Source organism: Hevea brasiliensis, chromosome 13, assembly GCF_030052815.1.
Source record: "Hevea brasiliensis isolate MT/VB/25A 57/8 chromosome 13, ASM3005281v1, whole genome shotgun sequence".
Lineage (NCBI taxonomy): Eukaryota > Viridiplantae > Streptophyta > Magnoliopsida > Malpighiales > Euphorbiaceae > Hevea > Hevea brasiliensis.
The window spans coordinates 77936470-77956357 of record NC_079505.1 but is presented as its reverse complement, the minus strand read 5'-3'; the positions used below and the strand labels follow the sequence as shown (position 1 = coordinate 77956357).

General features: G+C 31.1%; 2 protein-coding genes across 2 annotated transcripts; one reads left to right on the top strand and one right to left on the bottom strand.

The window, feature by feature from the left end:
• The first annotated feature begins 1404 nt into the window (after nucleotides 1-1404).
• LOC110653860 (transcription factor HHO3) lies at nucleotides 1405-3831 on the top strand. The gene is made up of 5 exons (XM_058132314.1): nucleotides 1405-2087; nucleotides 2178-2503; nucleotides 2603-2900; nucleotides 3003-3079; nucleotides 3351-3831. Exons 1-5 carry the CDS (start codon nucleotides 1967-1969, stop codon nucleotides 3705-3707), a joined length of 1179 nt encoding a protein of 392 aa, XP_057988297.1. The 5' UTR covers nucleotides 1405-1966; the 3' UTR covers nucleotides 3708-3831.
• Nucleotides 3832-9308: 5477 nt separating this feature from the next.
• On the bottom strand, nucleotides 9309-19503 carry LOC110653857 (uncharacterized). Its single transcript, XM_058132313.1, has 8 exons — nucleotides 19103-19503; nucleotides 18914-19007; nucleotides 18671-18796; nucleotides 18285-18443; nucleotides 10720-10838; nucleotides 10406-10597; nucleotides 10215-10305; nucleotides 9309-9642 (listed from the first exon to the last, which is right to left on the bottom strand). Exons 1-8 carry the CDS (start codon nucleotides 19243-19245, stop codon nucleotides 9562-9564), a joined length of 1005 nt encoding a protein of 334 aa, XP_057988296.1. The 5' UTR covers nucleotides 19246-19503; the 3' UTR covers nucleotides 9309-9561.
• Nucleotides 19504-19888: the final 385 nt, after the last annotated feature.

Sequence of the window (19888 nt, the reverse complement as noted above, 5' to 3'; positions counted from 1 at the left end):
CCACTCCATATGCACGCTCACCAGATTCCGCCTTCGACAACGCTCCAAGGTATATTCCATTCTGATAGAATATTAAATACTACCCAAAATTATTCAAAAAATAAAATAATGAATTATAAGTAGTAATGTCCCGTCGATATCCGCAGAACGTACAATATGACTAAGCTTTCGGTTCACAACGACAAATCGCCAAATTAAATTTCGATAGCTTAATTACGAGTTTAATCTGTAAAATAAGTAAAGCATGCATCAAGCAAATACCTTACAAAAGAATAATAATCCGCTCCAAGCAAAGAATCGCCAAACCTAAACCGTTGTCTTAATTAGTTGTGTACAAACAGTGTATATCTAAGTTCTTTGTATCAAATCACAATTTAAAATAATTTATGACTATTAAAATAATTAATTACTGTTAAAATAATTAATATTTTTATTTTATTAAATTTGTTAATAGCATCATAATTAGTGATAAACCTTCAAAATATACAATTTTGAAATTTTGATTTTATTAAATTTGTTTTATTAAAAATTCAATTTTTTAAAAAATAAAAATTAAATTATTTAACAAATTAACTAAATTTTTATTTCAATTAATTATTTCGATGGTTCTAAAATGCAGCTACCAACAGTGATATCTATTCTCTAAAATTAATTGAGATTAGAGAATTATTCGTATTAATGCACATAACTATTAATAATTTTAATTTATATATATTTTTTAATTTTAATATATAAAAATAATATAATATTTTGAATTTTTATTAATTATTATATATTTTATTTTTATAACATTTTATTTCTCAAACTTTTTAAAAATTTCATAATAAAAATATTTAAAATCTATTTATATATAATATAGATATAGATATATAAATACATATATATTAATGTATTATAATTTATTTTATAATAATAATAGTTATTATTTATTATAATATTAAAAAAATAATTATTAAATAATTTATTACTCATATATACATAATTAAAGAATTAATAATTTAATTATAATTTAAAATAATTAAATAATTAATTAATAAAAAAAATTAATAAAAAATATCAAGTAATAATAAATAATGTCTCATGAAAGTATAATGTGAATATTTTCTTATTTTATATAAATATATAAAATAATTTAAAGTCTAGAATAATATGAAATGTAAAACAAAATTACGATATTAAAATTTTATCCTTACACGCAATATTAATTATGGTGCCAACCACTTCAGATTCAGATATCCAATTATCCACGCTCTAAAATTATGGATAAACCCAAAAAGATTATTATTATTATTATTATTATTATTATTATTTTTAGAATATTACTTTTTTTTTTTTTAAGTTCTTGATTTTTTTACCTGTGGATTTGCTGCGAGTTGGCTTTTAACCGGCCGTGGAGTGAAAAGAGGGTTTAAAACAGGAGGGCGGACAGGTTCCTTTGATCTTATCTGAACGTATGTAATGGATGGAAAATGCTGACGTCATTGCCAGCCCACAGAGAAGCGACGAAAAGCGAATCACACCCTCGAATATTCAACTTCTCTCTCACCTCTTTCTCTGTCGACTGGGGAAAAAAAAAATGTATACCACGCATCAAAGATTCGTTTTGTACGCGACGCCCCGACTTCGATCTCTTTCTTTCCTTCCCTCTCCTCACTTCTCATCCTTCTTCCTATCATTTTTTCCAAACGCCAAACCTTAATCTTATAAAATTCTCTCTCTAAAGAAAGCTTCTTTTTTTTTTTTTTTTTCTTTTTGTTTGGGCATAGTTTGGTTTGGGTTGTCTTTAAGTTGATTCCGTTTTCTGATTCTATTTAGATCCCATATTCTCCTCTCCTTTAATTTCCCTCTCGTTGGTTCGGATCTATCTATGCTTAGACCACCAAAACCCACTTCATCATATAATCTGCTTCATCATCAACGGCTATATCACCATCACCATCATCATTAGCAGTAACAAGGGGAAAAAATGGATTATGCAGAGAAGATGCAGCGGTGCCATGAATATGTGGAGGCATTAGAGGAAGAAAAGCGTAAGATTCAAGTTTTTCAACGCGAGCTTCCTTTGTGTTTAGAGCTTGTCACGCAAGGTTTGTGATTTTTCTTTTCTTCTCCTGTTACTGTTTTAATTAAGGGATGGTTGATTTTTGAGGGTGTCGTTGTGGTGTTGATGGGTGCAGCGATCGAGGCTTGTAGGAGGGAGTTATCGGGTACGACGACGGAGTACATGCATGGGCAATCAGAGTGCTCGGAGCAAACGATGAGTGAAGGAACTAGACCTGTGCTTGAGGAATTTATTCCCATCAAGAGGACTAATTCTTCTTCTGATAATGATGATAATGAAAATGATAATGATGATCAAGAACAGCATTCACACAAGCGAAACCAAACTATCATCAGCAACAGCAGCAACAAGGACAAAAACAGCAGTGATCATAAGAAGAAATCTGATTGGCTTAGATCTGTCCAGTTGTGGAATCAGTCCCCAGATCCACCTCCCAAAGAGGTACCCACCAACAAACCCCTTTGTTATTTTCTGTTTGGTTACAGATTAAATAAAGAGGGAGAATTGAAGATCTTTTTGTTGTTATCTAAATTGTTGCAGGATGTGCCCAGAAAGGCAGTGGTGACGGAGGTGAAGAGGAATGGAGGTGCATTTCAGCCATTTCACAAAGAGAAAACTACAGGGAAGAGTATTCAGACTATTGCTAAAACCCCATCTTCAGTGCCGGCTTCCGCAACCAGTTCGACGGCGGGGACAGGAGCAGGAGCAGGGACGGGTAGTGGAAGTAGCAGAAAAGAAGAGAAAGACGGGCAAAGTGAAAGAAAGCAAAGGCGGTGTTGGTCACCGGAGTTGCATAGACGCTTCTTGCAAGCCCTTCAACAGCTTGGTGGTTCACATGGTAAGTGATTTGCAAATTATGGTTTGGCTATGTTTCGATATAACTTCGGATTTAGATAGAATTGAATGTCTTTGATATTAATTTGATTTGAATGAAATGCAGCTGCAACGCCAAAGCAGATTAGGGAGATAATGAAGGTGGATGGACTAACTAATGATGAAGTGAAGAGCCATTTACAGGTTGGTACACAAGTTAATAATGTGCTATACCTTATAAAACAAAATGGGTGCTTGATTTCTCAAACGTTTTGTGCAATTCAAAATGGGATTTGTGCATTTTTGGATAAGGTCGTGTCTTGAAAAATTGGGAAATGTTGCAGTTGAGAGAAAAGTTGATTTAATTGGTTTAATGGGATAAAATTATCCACTGTTGGCTTAGCATTTGGTGATCCGGGCAAGATAACAGATTTCAGTTGTTTATGGATTGTAATTGATCTTTGGTTTGTTTCAGAAATACCGTTTGCATACGAGAAGACCAAGCCCGGCAGTCCACAACAACAGCAATCCACAAGCACCTCAGTTTGTAGTTGTTGGAGGCATATGGGTGCCACCACCTGAATATGCAGCAGTGGCTACAACAACAGCATCAGGGGAAACAGCCACCTTAGCTGCAGCGGCCAACGGAATCTATGCTCCGGTGGCTGCACCACCACCCACTGCCCCTCAAATTCTACAAAAGCAGAAACATACACAATCTGAGCAGATGCAATCAGAAGAAAGGGACAGCCATAGTGAAGGCGGTGCTCGATCTAATTCCCCTGCTACATCTTCCTCAACACATACTACCACAAATTCCCCTTTGTTTTGATTGTCATAACAGGAGATCAGGCTGTAAAATTTTGTAACCAAATAATAGAAAAAAGGCTTATATATTTTGACTTAGACATTATTCAAATGGAGTCTTTTTGGAATAAACGGGTCCTTGTACTTCACCTCCCTTGCAGCTTCCACGGATGAGGAGGAAAAATAATCTGAATTCTGATCTAAATAATTGATTTGGCAATGCATATTTAAAACAAAAGAAATGGAAATAATATAGCTTGCATTGGACATAAACATGAGAATTTCATGGTCAATAAATTAATTTTGTTATGGCCATTTCAGCTTGGTATATTGCAATAAGAATCAATGGAGATTGCTTGATTTCCAAGCAGTGACCTCGACACCACCAGAATTTATTGATTTCCAAGCGAAGACCGGAGCTGCAGAATCCAAATATTGACCAACAACCAGTGCAACAAAGATTTTTCTGGGTTATAAAAACTGTTTAATATTTATAAATATTTCATAAAGCATTTTAGAAAATTAAGCCCAATTCTTTACCAACAATTTTTTTTTTTTTTTAAAATTTATTGATTGTAAACTCATCATGCTCTCAATTCCCATCATTGCAAGTATTTGAATGTCCATAATGTGTGATGATGCTAGATTAAATATAAGCTAAATTTAAAGAGAGAACATTTTCAATTCATTGATTTAATGAATTGAAAAATAAAAATTTTTGAAGATTTTTAAAAATTTTATTTTAAAAAATCAAAAACTGCAAATTTTTGCAAAATAAATCTAAAACTTTTAAAAATTTGCCATTACCTTGTAAAATTTTCTGCAAAACAAAGGGTTAGCATTCGATGGTCAAACCTATATATTTTGGGGCCAAATACATTTTTCAATTTCCAACCCCCAAAAATCCACCGACAACCATCACTTGTACCCCATATATACGTATGAAATGAATTTAATTTCTTATGTAAATTTCGATTTTTATTTTTTCTTTTTAAAGAATGGGGAAAATGATCCGTCTATGGGTAAGCAAGAATCTTTGCTCGTGAAGAATCTTCTGGCACAAGAATGAGTAAATAATAATCACAAGTTGAGGATCCAATGAAAATTTTTACACCAGTCCTAATAATAAATTGTAGGAGGGGAGAGGGCCAGAGGGGCCAAGAAGAATATGACTTGCATTGCATGCTGCCTTACTTTCCACATCAAAAATATGGCAAATCTAAGTACGTGTCAATTATTTTAAGCAAGTAGCTTCAAGTAGTCATTTAAAATCACCTACTCTGAAAATAATGTGCTCAAGTTACAGTTTCACTTATATATATATATATATATATATATATATATATATATATATATATATATATATATATATATATATATATATATCAATGCGATTAATTGATGTAAGTAATAAAATATTTTATATTTTTTAAGTAAGATTAAATATTTAATTTTTATAAATAAAAGTATTTTTTTACTAAAAGTATTTTATTTTTATAATAAATCTCTTTAATATAAGTAAAATTAGATTTAATTTAATAAATTAAGAGATATTTATGATTTATAAAAAAAAAAAGAAAAAAAAGCAAGACGACGGTGGATTGTTTGATGATATGGCGTACCGTGCATGACGGTGATGTAGTCATCTAGATATTAATTTAAAGGCGGTGGCTTAAGAATCTAAGTAAGACGATAAAAAAATGATAATTTCTTAGCAGCTCAGCCCAAATGCGCAACACGACAAACCCATTTATATAATTTTCTACTTTATAATTTCTTAACAATAATATGATGGTGAATGCACTATTTCTCCTACATGGTCCACCTTCGAATATACCAGAATAATGTGGCATATTTGAAATATTTCTCTCCTTGATTATTGAGAAATTACATTAGAAAACAAATTGTAAATTGTCATGGGCTAGCTATCATCTTCTTGTCCAAGTATATTCCGTCTGCGTTTATTTAACTTATCTTCTAGGTAGGGAGAAAGATATTCTGATGCCCTCAGAATCTTTCCTTGTCCAAGATTCCATCTCAATTCATCATTAATTATGTAAGTTAATCTAATACAGTGCATTAGGTACGCTGCTCAGGACCACCATACCTTAAACAAATTTTGGTCCCAGATAAGAACTGCCCTTATATATATATATGCATTTATTTTTCCTTTTCTTTATTTTTAATTTTATGATTTGGACTTTGGAGGAATTGCCGTTGATGGTGAAAAGTTTAGTACTAGTGATCACAAGTGTTCCCGATGAAAAGCATGTTTGTGGTGGATTTTTCCTGCAATAATTAGAATTAAGATTGAGAGAATTGAATGAGAATTGTGGAGGTTTTATTTCTTTATATAGGTATTGAATAATTCTAATTGTTATTAGAACTGTGATTATATAAAATTATTATTTTATATAAAGTTTAATTGTTATTTTTATGTGACTTGAATTTTGAATATATTTTTCATGGATTCGAATTGTAACTTGACTCAAAAGTTTCGCTCTGCAATCCGATTGTGATAAAAGTTGAGAAATATAGTAGTAGCATATGGTAGCTTTTCATAGTGGTATAGTTATAATATTGTAATATTCTGCCATTTGCGATAGAGTTATGAGATATTTAAGAAACACACTGAGATTAGGTTTGGAGAATTCTTATTGACTATATCTTGCTCTTTTTTATCATAATTGAAATTTTCTCTTATCTTACCCATGAGCGTAGACATTACGATCAAATCACATAAATTTTGTGTTATTATTTTTCTCTTTTCTTTATATAGGTATTGAATAAACTAAATTATTATTAGAATTGTGATCATATAAGATTATTATTTTATATAAAGTCTAATAAAGCAGAATTCATAATCCAAATAAGGTGGGATGCTTATTCTCAGTGGATAATATTTATATTGTATTTATATTTATATTGGATTTATATTCCATCACTTAGATATATTTATTAGTCTTTAGATTACAACACTCCAAAAAAGCTAAATTATATATGTGTATGAATTATATGATGATTTGAATCATGATCGTCAGTTATCCAAATTATATATTCGGATATTTTTTATGGTTGTCTCAGTAATTGGAATATATTTTGAGAAATTACTCATAATCATAAGATTAGTTAGATACAATGTATTTAAAAAAAAAAGAAGATATAATGTATTTTTACAAGTGATAACACCATATATTTATAGAATATAAAACCTTATATTTTTATTAATTATTAGTGATTATATATTTTTATTATTATAAATGAGAATCACATTTTTTATTAAAAAAAGTCAGACGTTGTGAATAATGATTTTAATCATATAAGGGTTTAGTTGGTAGTGTTTAAGGATTGGGGTTTGTTATTACTAATATATTTTTAGGCTCTGTTCGATAATATTAGTTATTTTAATAGTTGTTAACTGTTTTAGTAGCTGTGAGTTATTTTATTATTAGTTTAGTAGTATCATCTTATTGACAAATGTAAAAATGCTCTCCTAATATATAAATAGAGTAATTTTTCATGAATCACTTTCTCAACCTTTAAACATTACTATAAACATTATATCACCGAATAATATAAATAAGAGAGATAATATTTTGACTATAGTTAAAATACTAAACGTCATTTTAAAAATCGTTGATAAACAATACTTAAATAATGATAAATTATATAGTATTATTATAATTTTATGTTAAGCATTTAATATAAAATAATAAATAATTAATAGTAAGATACATAAAATTACTGTTTTATTGTATAATTTATCGAAATTGAGAGATGCAGCCATAGCACATAGAGTTAAACTTGGAAAACTTAGAGAGAGAGAGAATGGGGTAGCAAATTAACTAATGTGTCTCTTAAGTGTATGGAGGGGCCAAATGACTCTTGGCGTCTATTAAATCTGATAATAAAAGTCATTTATCGGATGATCTGGGTGGAATGCCACCACTGCTACATTTGTCTATACGAATATTCCAATTACCGAACAGAATCATAATAAGTTGATTTCCCATTTGTCATATTTATTTTTCTTATCATCTTCATGTGCTTCTTAATTAATTCATTTCTTCATATAAATCCAAGCACTTGTTCCTGCAATAATTTATGTACAATAAAATTATTTTTTTTAAAAAAATCTTAAATTTAAATAATTGAATAAGGATTCACATTTTTAACCATTGATTAACTCTATTGGGCCGTCAAAGACATATCTTTTATGTGCAGTCAGCTACCTATTTCCTAAATGGAAAATCAAATTTAGAAACGATCAATCAAATTAATTCTTTTGATCTTTTTACTTTTTAATTGAAATTTAAATTCGATCCCATATAATTGAATTAAAAGGTTATTAAATAGTTAACTGTTAGTACTTTTAATTATCATATTAAAAGCATATCTAATTGCCTGTGTATTTGTTATTATACAAAATTAATAAAGTATTTTTTTTTTCTAATTTTATCCTTATCTATTATTATTCTCAGTACATTTACCTATTCTTAACACAATTTTAAATGATATTATAAGATTATTTTAGCCAATTATTAATATTTTTTTTTTATAAAAATAATGCTATTCAATCATTTTTTTAATTTTTGTATAAAAACTTTAAAAATTATTAAAATGGGACGGAGGGAGTATATGAAATATTATTATCCTTATAGAAATTTTTTATGCAAATCCGATACATTATTAACCCAAAACACAATATAAAAAAGAGATCCACAACTTTTAGATATAATTGATAGCCGAAAAATATCTAAACAACTGAATACTGTGTTTGATAAATTAAAAATAGTGTAAGTAATGACTAATAAGTAGCTGATAACTGATAGGTAGTTAATAAAATATATTTTATCAATTCCACAGTTAGAACTGTTCATGAACTGCAACATTATTATGTTTTATTATTAGATAAAAATAACCTTAATGTTTATCCAAAAAGTAATTCACTTAATTTGTCCATTATCTAACTCAAAATTCAATATTGTTAATGTCATTTATTTCTATCCTTTTTTATTTACAATTTTGACATGTTAATTAGCATATTGCAACTTTATTAAAGTATTTTCTATTAATAGTATAAAATATAAAACACTCATTTATTTTGAAAAATCACATTTTTTATGTCTAAAAATTTAAAATTATAAGATCTTTTCTTTGTCAATAATAATAATTACTTTATTATTTTATAATCACATTTTTTAAATTATTTAATTATTTTTTTATTAAATAATAAAATAAATAATATAAATATATAATATAATAAATCAATAATTATATATTATTTTAATAATATAATAAATGATATAATATATTAAATTAATAATAAAATAAATAATATAATATAATAAATTTATAATTATATATTTATTTTAATAATAAAATAAATTATATAATATATAATAATTTTATATATTAATAATAACAGCTAAATATAATTTTACCAAACACTTAATATTGATCAGTTATCATCAATTATTAGCTATCACAACCAAACCAAACAAGCTTAGAATAAGTAAACCCAGATACTCATGTTTTAAATTTATGATGAACCAAGTCAATGTAAATTTTTTCTGTCCTCACTCTATTTGCAGCATGAAATACTGATAAATGCTCAATTCTATACTCTGCTGTAACGAAATTATGGCCTTATATTATGTGAAGTGCTAATACCGGTTTTCTTTTGATCTCCTGGATGATATAGGAGTCATTTCAACGTTACCCAACAGGTGGCTAAACAAATAAAAACTACCTGATGTACCCCTTGTAAAAACTTGAGTAATCCTCCTCCTCCGAGCTAGCTTTTGGAGTAAGCTAGCCTGCTTCATTTTCTCTTCATCATTGGGACACCATGAGAACATTGCTTGCGATAGAAAATTTCAAGTTGCTGAAACTTCTAGTGTAACACCAGGTGTAGGCTCTAGTACCTGAGCATCTGGTAGCTCCTTTTCCAAAAGCTCCTGCATGAACAAAAATTTCCAATCCTTCTTTCAGTTAGATATGCATGAAAAGTTGACAAAAGCAAAATAAAAGAAATGAGCCATTTTGAATTATTAGTTTATTACAGAAACATAATTTGATGGTTTCTTTTACTAAGCTATATATATGTCGATTAAAAAATTAAAAAGTAGGTCAGAATCGATTCTGGAGTCTCTCTTTACCATTCAACTCGTTCAAACACTGCTTTGAACTATGTCCTCTTCTTTCAACAATAGGGCAAAATCAATAGAATCCAATGTCGTTTGGAATTTAGGAACCTCAAACTAGTATCAGCATACTCATCTCAATAAATCTACCACGTAATTGTACTAGTTTACCACACAGATTTTTGGGGTAGACTGGGGTTTTTCTTAGCATTAGGCATTTTTTATTGGGTGGTCATTTGGGCTCTAACCTGCATAACCAAGGATAGCTTTTGTCCATTCTACAAATCTCTCCAAATATCACTTGTTCAATTGCAAAACCTACAATTTTCATATATTGTTTTATCTTTATTGATGGCTTTTTCATATATTGTTAAAAGAAAACAAACCTTGAATGACTCAACTGTTCCTTCTGTGTGGACGATGCTGGCAAGAAATCCTTTGCTATCAAGGTCTCCATTTTTCATTGGCACAATGAACCTAGAAAATGAGAGAAGGAAGTTCATAAAAAAAAAAAAGAAAGTAGATGCTCTAAAAGTATGTTCACATAACTATAGAGAACACAGTGAACATTGTGTACTTGGCATGCAGCAACTTTGCAAGTTTGACAGCATCTTCTTGTCCATAAACCAAAGTAAAATTTGGCAGAAGCTGCTTTATGACTGGTGTAATAACAATATCAGCATGCTCCTTCTCAAGAAAACTTTTGTTATATGCACAGTGGGGTTCATAGTAAAGAGTCATTTGGCTTTGTGGAGAATTGACAAGGTACCTGTAACCAATAGCGTACAAAAATCCATACACGTATGTCAGTAGACTTAAGATATATATTAAGCCAGGGATATACATATTCAATATGTAAAGTAAATCTACTTCAACTAAAAAATATTTTACCCATTCTCAGGCCGCTGCCAAGGAGGACCCAGAACTGGCCCTGCAGTAGCTTGAACTCTGACTTTAGAATCATCACTAGCTTCAATTTCAGAGCTCTGACCAGGTTCTAAATATGTAACCTGAAAGAAGCTGAAACTACGTTTGGTTTGAATTTGGAAATGCTTAAGTCACCAATACATGAAAATAGAGTTGATAATTTGAATTATAGCATTGCACATCAATTCTAACATTAGAAAAGCAAGAATAGCTGCACAAACAAAATTCAGAATACTATCCCCCATCCTCTGTAACTGCAGCAAAACATTCACAATCAACCTCAAAACTGAGCAAGCAATAAGACCCATACAACAAACCATTACTGGTTTCGGGAACTGAACTTTTGGCCGCCTCAAACCCAAATTGGCCCTTTGTGCAATATAATCCTATTTTATAACGTTAAATAAATAATAATAGATTAAAAGCCACTTGAAGCAACAAGTTGTGCATCTTCTTAATTAGCCATTGAAAATGCTTCAATAAAAAAAAAAAAATTAGCAGTTGAAAATGCTTCAATAAAAAAATCTGTACAAGCAGCTGAACACCCACATTCATTTGCACACAAATAGGCACAAATATAGAAGCAGGCACAAGAAAAACAAACCAAAAAGAAGCAATCACGGGCATTTCCTGAAATGAGAATAATCACTACAATGACCTTTCTAATTCTCAAGTTTTTTTACCGTCTTGCTAGTCCCCCCAAAACCATTTAACACAGGAAAAAAGTATCAGTTTTGATGTAAAAGTGACAACATCCTTCTTATATTTTATCTTCCAGCTACACTTGGAACAACTTCCAATAATTTGCAAGAGTTGTGTTAAAACAATTCACTGCTCTAAAAGGTATTGTATGAGTAGAGCATAGTTGTCAAATTAAGATTAGAATTGAGAATCGAAATCCTTATTTTACGAATCGAGAATTGAATCGAATCATAAGATTTGATAAAAATTCTCAAAATTAATTAAAAATGAGATATGTTCTAAAAAAACTAAGTAAAAAAATGACACAATAATATATTTTGATAAATATAGAATTATCGTTTAGCTAATTAGAAGTATGCTTTATAATGGAACAATATATTCTTATTATGTTGTGTAGTTTTATTTTACAAATTATAAACTTGTAGACAATGATTATCATTGTGAATGTGTTGAAACTCTTACTTAAATTTGATCAAATAATTAAATAATTAAAAAGAATAGCAAGTTAAATTAAAAGGTCAGGATATATTAATATAAAATGTCATAATTTGACAACAATAATTAGAGGAGGAAATTAACCAACTCAACTCAATTCAACTCAATTCAACTCAATTAAGCTTTTATCCCAAAAATTTATTGGGGTCGGCTATATAGATTCTCTTTCTCCACTCTAAACGATTTTGGGTAAAATCCTAGGAAATGTGTAATGCTTCTAGGTCATATTGTATTACTCTCCTCCAAGTCAGTTTAGGTCTACCCCTTCTTTTCTTTCTATCCTCTAACCTAATGTGCTCTACTTGTCTAACTGGAGCCTCTGTATCTCAAGCTTCACACGACCAAACCATCTCAATCTCCCTTATCTCAACTTATTCTCAATTGGCACCACTCCTACCTTTTCTCTAATACTCTTATTACGGACTTTATCTAGTCTAGTCAGTGTTGTTAAAGGCGAGAGGAGGCACTGGGCGAGGCGAGGCGAGGCTAGGCTAGGCTAAGCTTAGCTCCGGCGACTCCCCAGGCCAAGGCGAGGCCACTGAAACAAGGCGGATGCCCCTGACCTGAAAGGCGACAGGCGACAAGGCCTCGAGGTGCTGCCTTGTGAAAGAAACGGAAATTTTGTTTTTTTTTTTTTTTTTTTTTTTTTCTTAACAATCAAAAAATAAAAGAAGCCCTAATCTATCGTGACTTACCTTCAGTCCACCTACCCAGAAGTTTGAAGAAGCAAGAAAGCCACTAGCAGCAGACCAAACAAGAACAGCAAACCAAGTATGTCGTCATCTCTCTCTCTCTCATCTTCACGATGCTTTCTCCTCTCATCTGCTCTTCTCTGCTCCTCTCACTCTCCTATGCTCTGTTCTCCTCTCATTGCTGCGACCTGGATCAGTTTCTTTTTTTTTTTTTTTTTTCTTCTTTTTTCTGCACTGCTCCCATTTTATGCCGGCATGCTACTGGAATTTCAAGTTCCAACAATTTTTTTTTACAGTAGCAAATTTTTTTAAAAATTTATTAAAATTTTAATGTGATGTCATTTTATTACTTATGCTAATTAAATGGGTATTGTGAATTTATAATTGTATTTATGTGATATATTTTTACATAGGTAATTAAATGTGATTATGTTATTAAATAGGTAATTAAATGTGCTAATTAAATTTATGTAATTGTGATTGTGATTATATTTTTATTAAATAGGTAATTAAATGTGCTAATTAAATTTATGTAATTGTGATTGTGTCTATTGTGATTATGTGAATTTGTAATTGTGATTATGTAATATGTTAATTAAATGAGTATTGTGAATTTGTAATTATGTGATTATGTAATATGCTAATTCAATGTCACATTATTGTTAGTATTATAAATTCTTTTAAAATATATCAATATAGCATGATGTATAATTGCAAACTATTGAAAAAAATCAAATGCTTAATAATTTAATTTCTTGTTTGCTAGAATTGATAGTTATTGTTTTAATTTCTTATTTTCTTATATTTGTTGCTTTTGTTGCTACTATTGAATTGAGATAACACAACCTTTATAGTGTTTTTTTGTGCTTTTTAATTATGTTACTTTTTTTTTTGTTAGATCATAGATGAGTAATCAGTATAATACAACTGGATCTTCTACTGGCAGTAAAAGAACAGATCCAGGATGGGCACATGTGATTCAACTTAATGAAAATAATACGAATGATCTTCAGTGCATTTATTGTATGAAAGTTTGTAAAGGGAGTTATAAAAATGTGGTTCGATGTTCAAAATGTCCAGAAGATGTGAGAAGTCAAATGCAAGACTTTATTAGTAAAAAAAGAGAGCAAAAATCAGTTATGAATATGGAAAGACCGTCTGAATTTGAGGATGTTGAAACATTAGGAATTGATAAAAATGAGGAAGAGGATGATGTGCAAGAAATTGGTAGTGAAAATCAAAGGGGAATAATTCATGGTAGTGGTTCTAGTGCTTCAAAAAGAGCAAAAATTCTACCAACACAAAGCAATAGAGGGCCTATTGATGCTTATTTTTCTCCAAAACCGGCTGTCATAGGAAAAAGTGTGAGGCAAACTACTGTTGATGAAAATAGCCCAGCTAAGAAGGAGTTAAGGGAGCGTGCGTGTGTTGCCATAGCACGATGGATGTATGATGTAGGAATAGCTTTTAATGCTGTGAATTATGATGAAACCTCCAAGTTATCATGAGATTAGAGTTAGGTTACTTAATAAGGAAGCGCAGTCCACAAATGAACTTCTTCAGTCTCATAAAGAAGAATGGGCAAATAATGGATGTTCATTGTTATGTGATGGATAGACAGACAGAAAAGGGAGAACCTTGATTAATTTCTTAGTTAATAGCTCGAAAGGAAGCGTGTTTATTAAATCAGTGGATGCTAGTGATGAATCAAAGACAGCAGCGTTGTTGACTAGTTTGATTGAGAAAAAACTGATGGAAATTGATCCTGAAAAAGTGGTTCAAGTTGTTGCAGATAACGCATCAAATAATGTTGCAGCAGGTAAAGTTGTTATTTAATATTATCTATTAAAAGAAAAATCCATTTGTTTATTTATTTTTATTATTAATGAAATGAATTATCTATTTGTTTATGGCAAGAAGAATATTGGAAGCATATTTCCTCATTTATACTGAACTTCATGTACAGCCCATTGTATAGATTTGATATTGGAAGATATTTTTAAAATAAGGGTTTTCAAAGAAACATTCCGCAAAACTGTTGAGCTTACTAGTTTAATATATGGCTCTTCAGGAGTTTTGAATATGTTGCGGAGTTTTACTAAAGGAGTAGAATTGCTAAGGCCAGGGCAAACTAGATCTGCTACTGCTTTCATTACATTGGGAAAGATTCATTTGCAGAAGGCCAATATTAGAAAAATGTTTACTTCAGAGAACTGGACAACTAGTAAATGGGCTAAAGAGGTGAAGGGCAAAAAGTGTGGGAGAATTGTTTTGAGTCCTGCCTTCTAGAATCATGTTGTATATGCTCTTAAGGTTTCTGGTCCTCTTGTTCGTGTGCTTCAATTGGTTGATAATTAAAAAAAACCAGCTATGGGATATATTTATGAAGCTATGGATAGAGCTAAAGAAACTATTGCCAACTCATTCAATGGTAATGAAGAGAAATATAAGAATATTTTTGAGATTATTGATGCAAGATGGTAAGTTCAATTGCATTGTCCTCTGTATGTTGCCGAATATTTCTTGAATCCAGAATTTTTTTATCCAAACAAGATGAGAATTGAGCGTGATAAATAAGTGAATTCAAGATTGATTTCGTGCATTCATAAAATGGAACGAGATTCAGTAAAAGTTGACATGATTATTGATGAAATTGAGAAGTACAAGGCAACTACAGGGAAGTTTAGTTATCATTCTGCTATTAGAGGAAGAACAACAAAATCTCCAGGTTATTAATTTATATTTTTATTAATTTTTCATCTTACTCATTTATTAAATTATATTATGAATTTGAGTTTGATAATCATTGATTCTATATTTTAATAGCTACTTGGTGGAAAACATATGGTTCATCAACTCCAAACCTACAAAACTTTGCTATAAAGATTCTGAGTCTCACATGTAATGCAAGTGGCTGTGAGAGAAATTGGAGTGTATTTGAGCATGTAAGTAAAAAAACAATTATTATATTTAATATTCTTTGTTACTTTATTTTGAATCTTTTCAATTTTAAGTTTAACTTATTTGTTACTATAAAATTAATGGCAGCTTCATAGTAAGAAAAGAAATCGGCTATTTCAAGAACGCTTGGATAAATTGGTTTATGTAAAGTACAATAGAGCGTTGCTACGCCGATACACCTTTGGGGATATCACCACGCCAATTGATTTGGCAAATATTGATGAAAGTAATGAGTGGTTGCTTGGTGAATTAGAAAAGGGAGATGGGGATGATGATGATGATGATACCCTTGTTTTCATGGATGATGTGTTGACTTGGGGTGATGTTGGTAGAGCAGCTGGAGTTTCTGAACCTCGTTATGAATCGAGATCAGTCGTAAGATCAACACCAGTTGAAACTCCATCATTTCGAGGGTCTCGTTCAATGAGGGTTGCATCCTCTTCACAAGTTGATGATGATGAAGAGGAGGAAGAATTTGTGATGGAAGCTATTGAAAATGAAGATGATTTTGGAAATCTTGATGATGAGTAGTTTTAGTTACAAGTTCTTTTTTTTATTTTCATGTACTCGTATTTGGATTGTTATAACTTATGACTTATTTCTATTTATTAAAGTTTGAACTTCTAGAATTTGCATGTTCTATTTAATGATTTAACAACTTTTATTATTATTATTATTATTATTATTATTATTATTATTATTATTATTAGGCTATGAATTTCAATTTTATAGCCTCAACTTTTATCCTATACTTAAGTTGAAAATGCAGGTATACACAATTTCTTTTCCTTTTATATTAACATCTCTTTTTATTATTTATATTATTGCTTATGCTATGAGTTTTAATTTTGCAGTCTCACTTTTATCTTTTACTTAAGCTGGAAATACAGGTACGCACAATTTTCAATTTCATTTATCTTACATACAAACATAATGTAAATAATATGTTTTTTTTTTTTCCTTTTCAATATACATTTTTTTACATATCAAACTAGTTAAAAGTATGAATTTTCATGTTACAAGTACACATTTTTACTATAATTTAGACAATTTAGACTACAGCGCCTTGCTTTGAAAAGGCCTCGCCTCGTCTCTCGCCTCGCCTCTAAGGCCGTAAGGTCCCTTGTTGCCTTAGTGTCGCCTTTCGCCTTGATAACACTGAGTCTAGTATGACCACTCATCCACCTTAACATTCTCATGTCCCAACTCTTATCTTAGACACATAGGACTCTTTCATTGCCCAACACTCACTACCACGTAATATGGCCGGTCATATGACTGTACTGTAAAATTTTCCTTTCAATTTATTAGAAATCTTATGATCATATAAAACTCTCGTGGCACGTCTCCACTTCAACCATCCGGCTTTAATCCTATGATTAACATCCTCCTCACATCCCTCATCTACTTGAAGGATTGAGCCAAGATATTTAAAGTAATTACTTTGGGGCAATACCACTCCATCCAAACTAACTCCTTCCCTATCACCAATTCGGCTTTCATTGAATTTGCAAAGGGAGAGGGGAAAGAATGGCCGGTGGAAGAAAAATAGCTAGGAATGAAATCTTAAATTTTGAAACTATAAGGTCAAACAACCCTTTAGAAAAAGAATAGACCTATTGATTCACCTGATTCAGAATCGAACAATAAGATTTGGTCAAGATTCAAGTACATTTGCAATTCAGCCCATAGATTTGAATCGCTGGGATGGGGAATCAAATTGAATCGTACATACGATTCTAACAACAATGGAGTACAATCATAACGACAAACTTCATACCCTCAGTTATTCATGGACTTCACTCATGCTGAATTTTGGGTCAATACAGTGTACATTTAAGATGGTCTCACGCTTTGTCCTCTGTTGCCATGTCCACACACAAGAGTTTCATCCACATGCCCAAGATGTTGAAGAATTGTTTAACAAGTGAATCACTACAACAGGAGCACAAGTATATCTTGCTTCTCATATCACAAAAATTGGAGAAAACAATTGTCCAAAAGGTTTTAGATGAGGCACATGTGCCATAACAACCTTTAGATAATGCCAAGGCAGTCAGGATTAATTTTAGGGTTGAATCATCCTGAAGATAGAATGTGTTCGTTTCAGAAATTTGAACGTTTTCAAATACCCTGTTTTAGATCCTCTATATTGTCATTTTAGGTCTTCAGATCCTTTTCATTGATAGGACTCTGAAAGCAACTCACTTCTGCAACTTATTTATATCTTGATCACACAAGTCAAACATAATAATATAAATATATAATAAAGCATTTGTTTATAACATATAAAGGTTACAGTGCTATATTTTATTATTTTGTAACGTGGCAGATTGTGGATCAAAACAAACAACTATTCCATGCATACTTTTGGTAAACATGCTTCTTCTCATGAAGAAATGTCGCGGGTGATGAAGTGCTTAGAGAGGATGAAGAACACTTAACAAGAACCATATCAAAGCAAAGTCATATTATAAGAGAAGCTATAACGTAATTTAAATATTATCTAAATTTGCTATTAATATTTCAAGGATCAGTATGCTAGTATCATAACTGCCTTGATGATATATATAAATGTTCTTACCATGTTTTAATAGGTGCAAACTTAAAGAAACAATAAGCATACAATAACTGCATCCCAAAAAGAGCAGACAAAAGCCAAAATTGCAAAGAACTTACATTGCTAAAAAGGGGATCCAGCGAAGGCTTAGCATTAGGAGTTGCAATGACTCTAAGGTTAGGCAACATTTCAGAAAGTGGCTTTAAGGTCTTCAAGTGGCAATGATCATCAAGGCTTTGAGTAATCAATAAGCAATCCACTTCAGGAAGATCTCTAAGCTGCATGAAAATTGTATTACTAATTTCAACAACTTTCACAACAAACCTAACAGAAAAAATTATTTTAGTAGCCATTAAAGAAAATTAATTAGTCCTGCAAAAATAGTCATGGTAGGGGTAATCCATTACACACTTCATGACAACTGAATATTTATATTACAAAATTGACTGTATAATTCTTAAATTTTGATACCAATTAATATAGCAATTCAAGCATTGAAAAGTACCTGGAAATTCTTTAAGACCTTCTTGGCAGCATCATATAGCCAGGGAATTCCAAAATCCAAGTTACCCACCAGGATTGGGTCAACCAAAATGTTCACCCCACCAACCTCCCATAACCAACTATTCCCCTAGATGAACAAAATTAATAGAAAAAAGAAAAAAAAAACAAGAACAGGTTAACACAAACTGAAGTGAAAATCAATCAATTTTATCTAAGACCTAGATGAAGAAACCCATAAAACCACCTCCAAGTAAGTGAGCCTGAACACATCAGTGCTAGCAGAAGTCGACCCAACTGCGCTTCCTTCAGAGATTACTGCAGAAACAACTTTATCCAGCCTGAAAATGAGAGCTAATCCTGGCTCAAATCACAAGTTTCATAGCAATAAAAACATAATATTAAATGAGAAAAAAAAAAAAAGCCAAAGAGAAACCTGTTTCTTGGTAGCCTTCTGGAACTGATGCAGAATGGAGGGTTACAGACTGAGGAAAGGCGGATGGGTGAGAATAGCTTGAAGGGAGATAAGGTTCTGATTCTACAATGACTGTAGGGAAAACAATTGCAGTGAAGAGCCATGAGACAGAGAAAGAAGCCAGAAGAGAAAGATGTGACTTTCAACGGGTAAAGTTTCCATTTTTTTTTCCCCCTCCGATGGTTTTCTTATGCCACGTGGCAAATGATGACCCACAATTTCTGAACTCTGTTGGGGTTAAGTAACTCGTTGGTTAATCAACTCGGAGTGGCATGCTACTGACTGGGACCGAGTTTGATTTACTAAAGAAAATTTGGAATGCCCAATATCTTGCAGGTTCAAGTTAGCTGCCAAGGCGCAGCAATTACTTGATTGGGTTTCATATACCGCAAATGCAAATAGTTGGGAAAAATCCACTAAACTAATCATTATAGTTTAATTTTTATTGGTTACAATACTAAAAATTAGATGAAAATTGATGCTCACAATAATTAAAAAATATTCAATTTTTAATATTTAAAACTATAAGAATGTGTATAAAAAACTCAACACTCGATCCATCAACGCTGTGTTCACTATTTGCAAGATCAGCCATTAAGATTTTAGTTCGGTGTATAAAGTAAAGGACGCTGTCTATGGCATTCCTGTTAGACTTTGAATATTTCACAAAAGAAACCCGATAATAGCCATCGAGGTACCTTATCTCAACGCATAATTCTACTCCATGAAATGAGAGTACCTCCGCAC

Excerpts from the sequence above, each read along its gene's own strand:
- LOC110653860 (XM_058132314.1), top strand. The coding sequence starts at position 1,967 with ATGGATTATGCAGAGAAGATGCAGCGGTGCCATGAATATGTGGAGGCA. Across the intron at positions 2,504-2,602 it reads CAGATCCACCTCCCAAAGAG|GATGTGCCCAGAAAGGCAGT; the intron begins GTACCCACCAAC and ends AAATTGTTGCAG. Across the intron at positions 3,080-3,350 it reads AAGTGAAGAGCCATTTACAG|AAATACCGTTTGCATACGAG; the intron begins GTTGGTACACAA and ends GGTTTGTTTCAG.
- LOC110653857 (XM_058132313.1), bottom strand. The coding sequence starts at position 19,245 with ATGGCTCTTCACTGCAATTGTTTTCCCTACAGTCATTGTAGAATCAGA. Across the intron at positions 19,008-19,102 it reads AGAAGGCTACCAAGAAACAG|GCTGGATAAAGTTGTTTCTG; the intron begins GTTTCTCTTTGG and ends TCTCATTTTCAG. Across the intron at positions 18,797-18,913 it reads TCAGGCTCACTTACTTGGAG|GGGAATAGTTGGTTATGGGA; the intron begins GTGGTTTTATGG and ends TTGTTCATCTAG.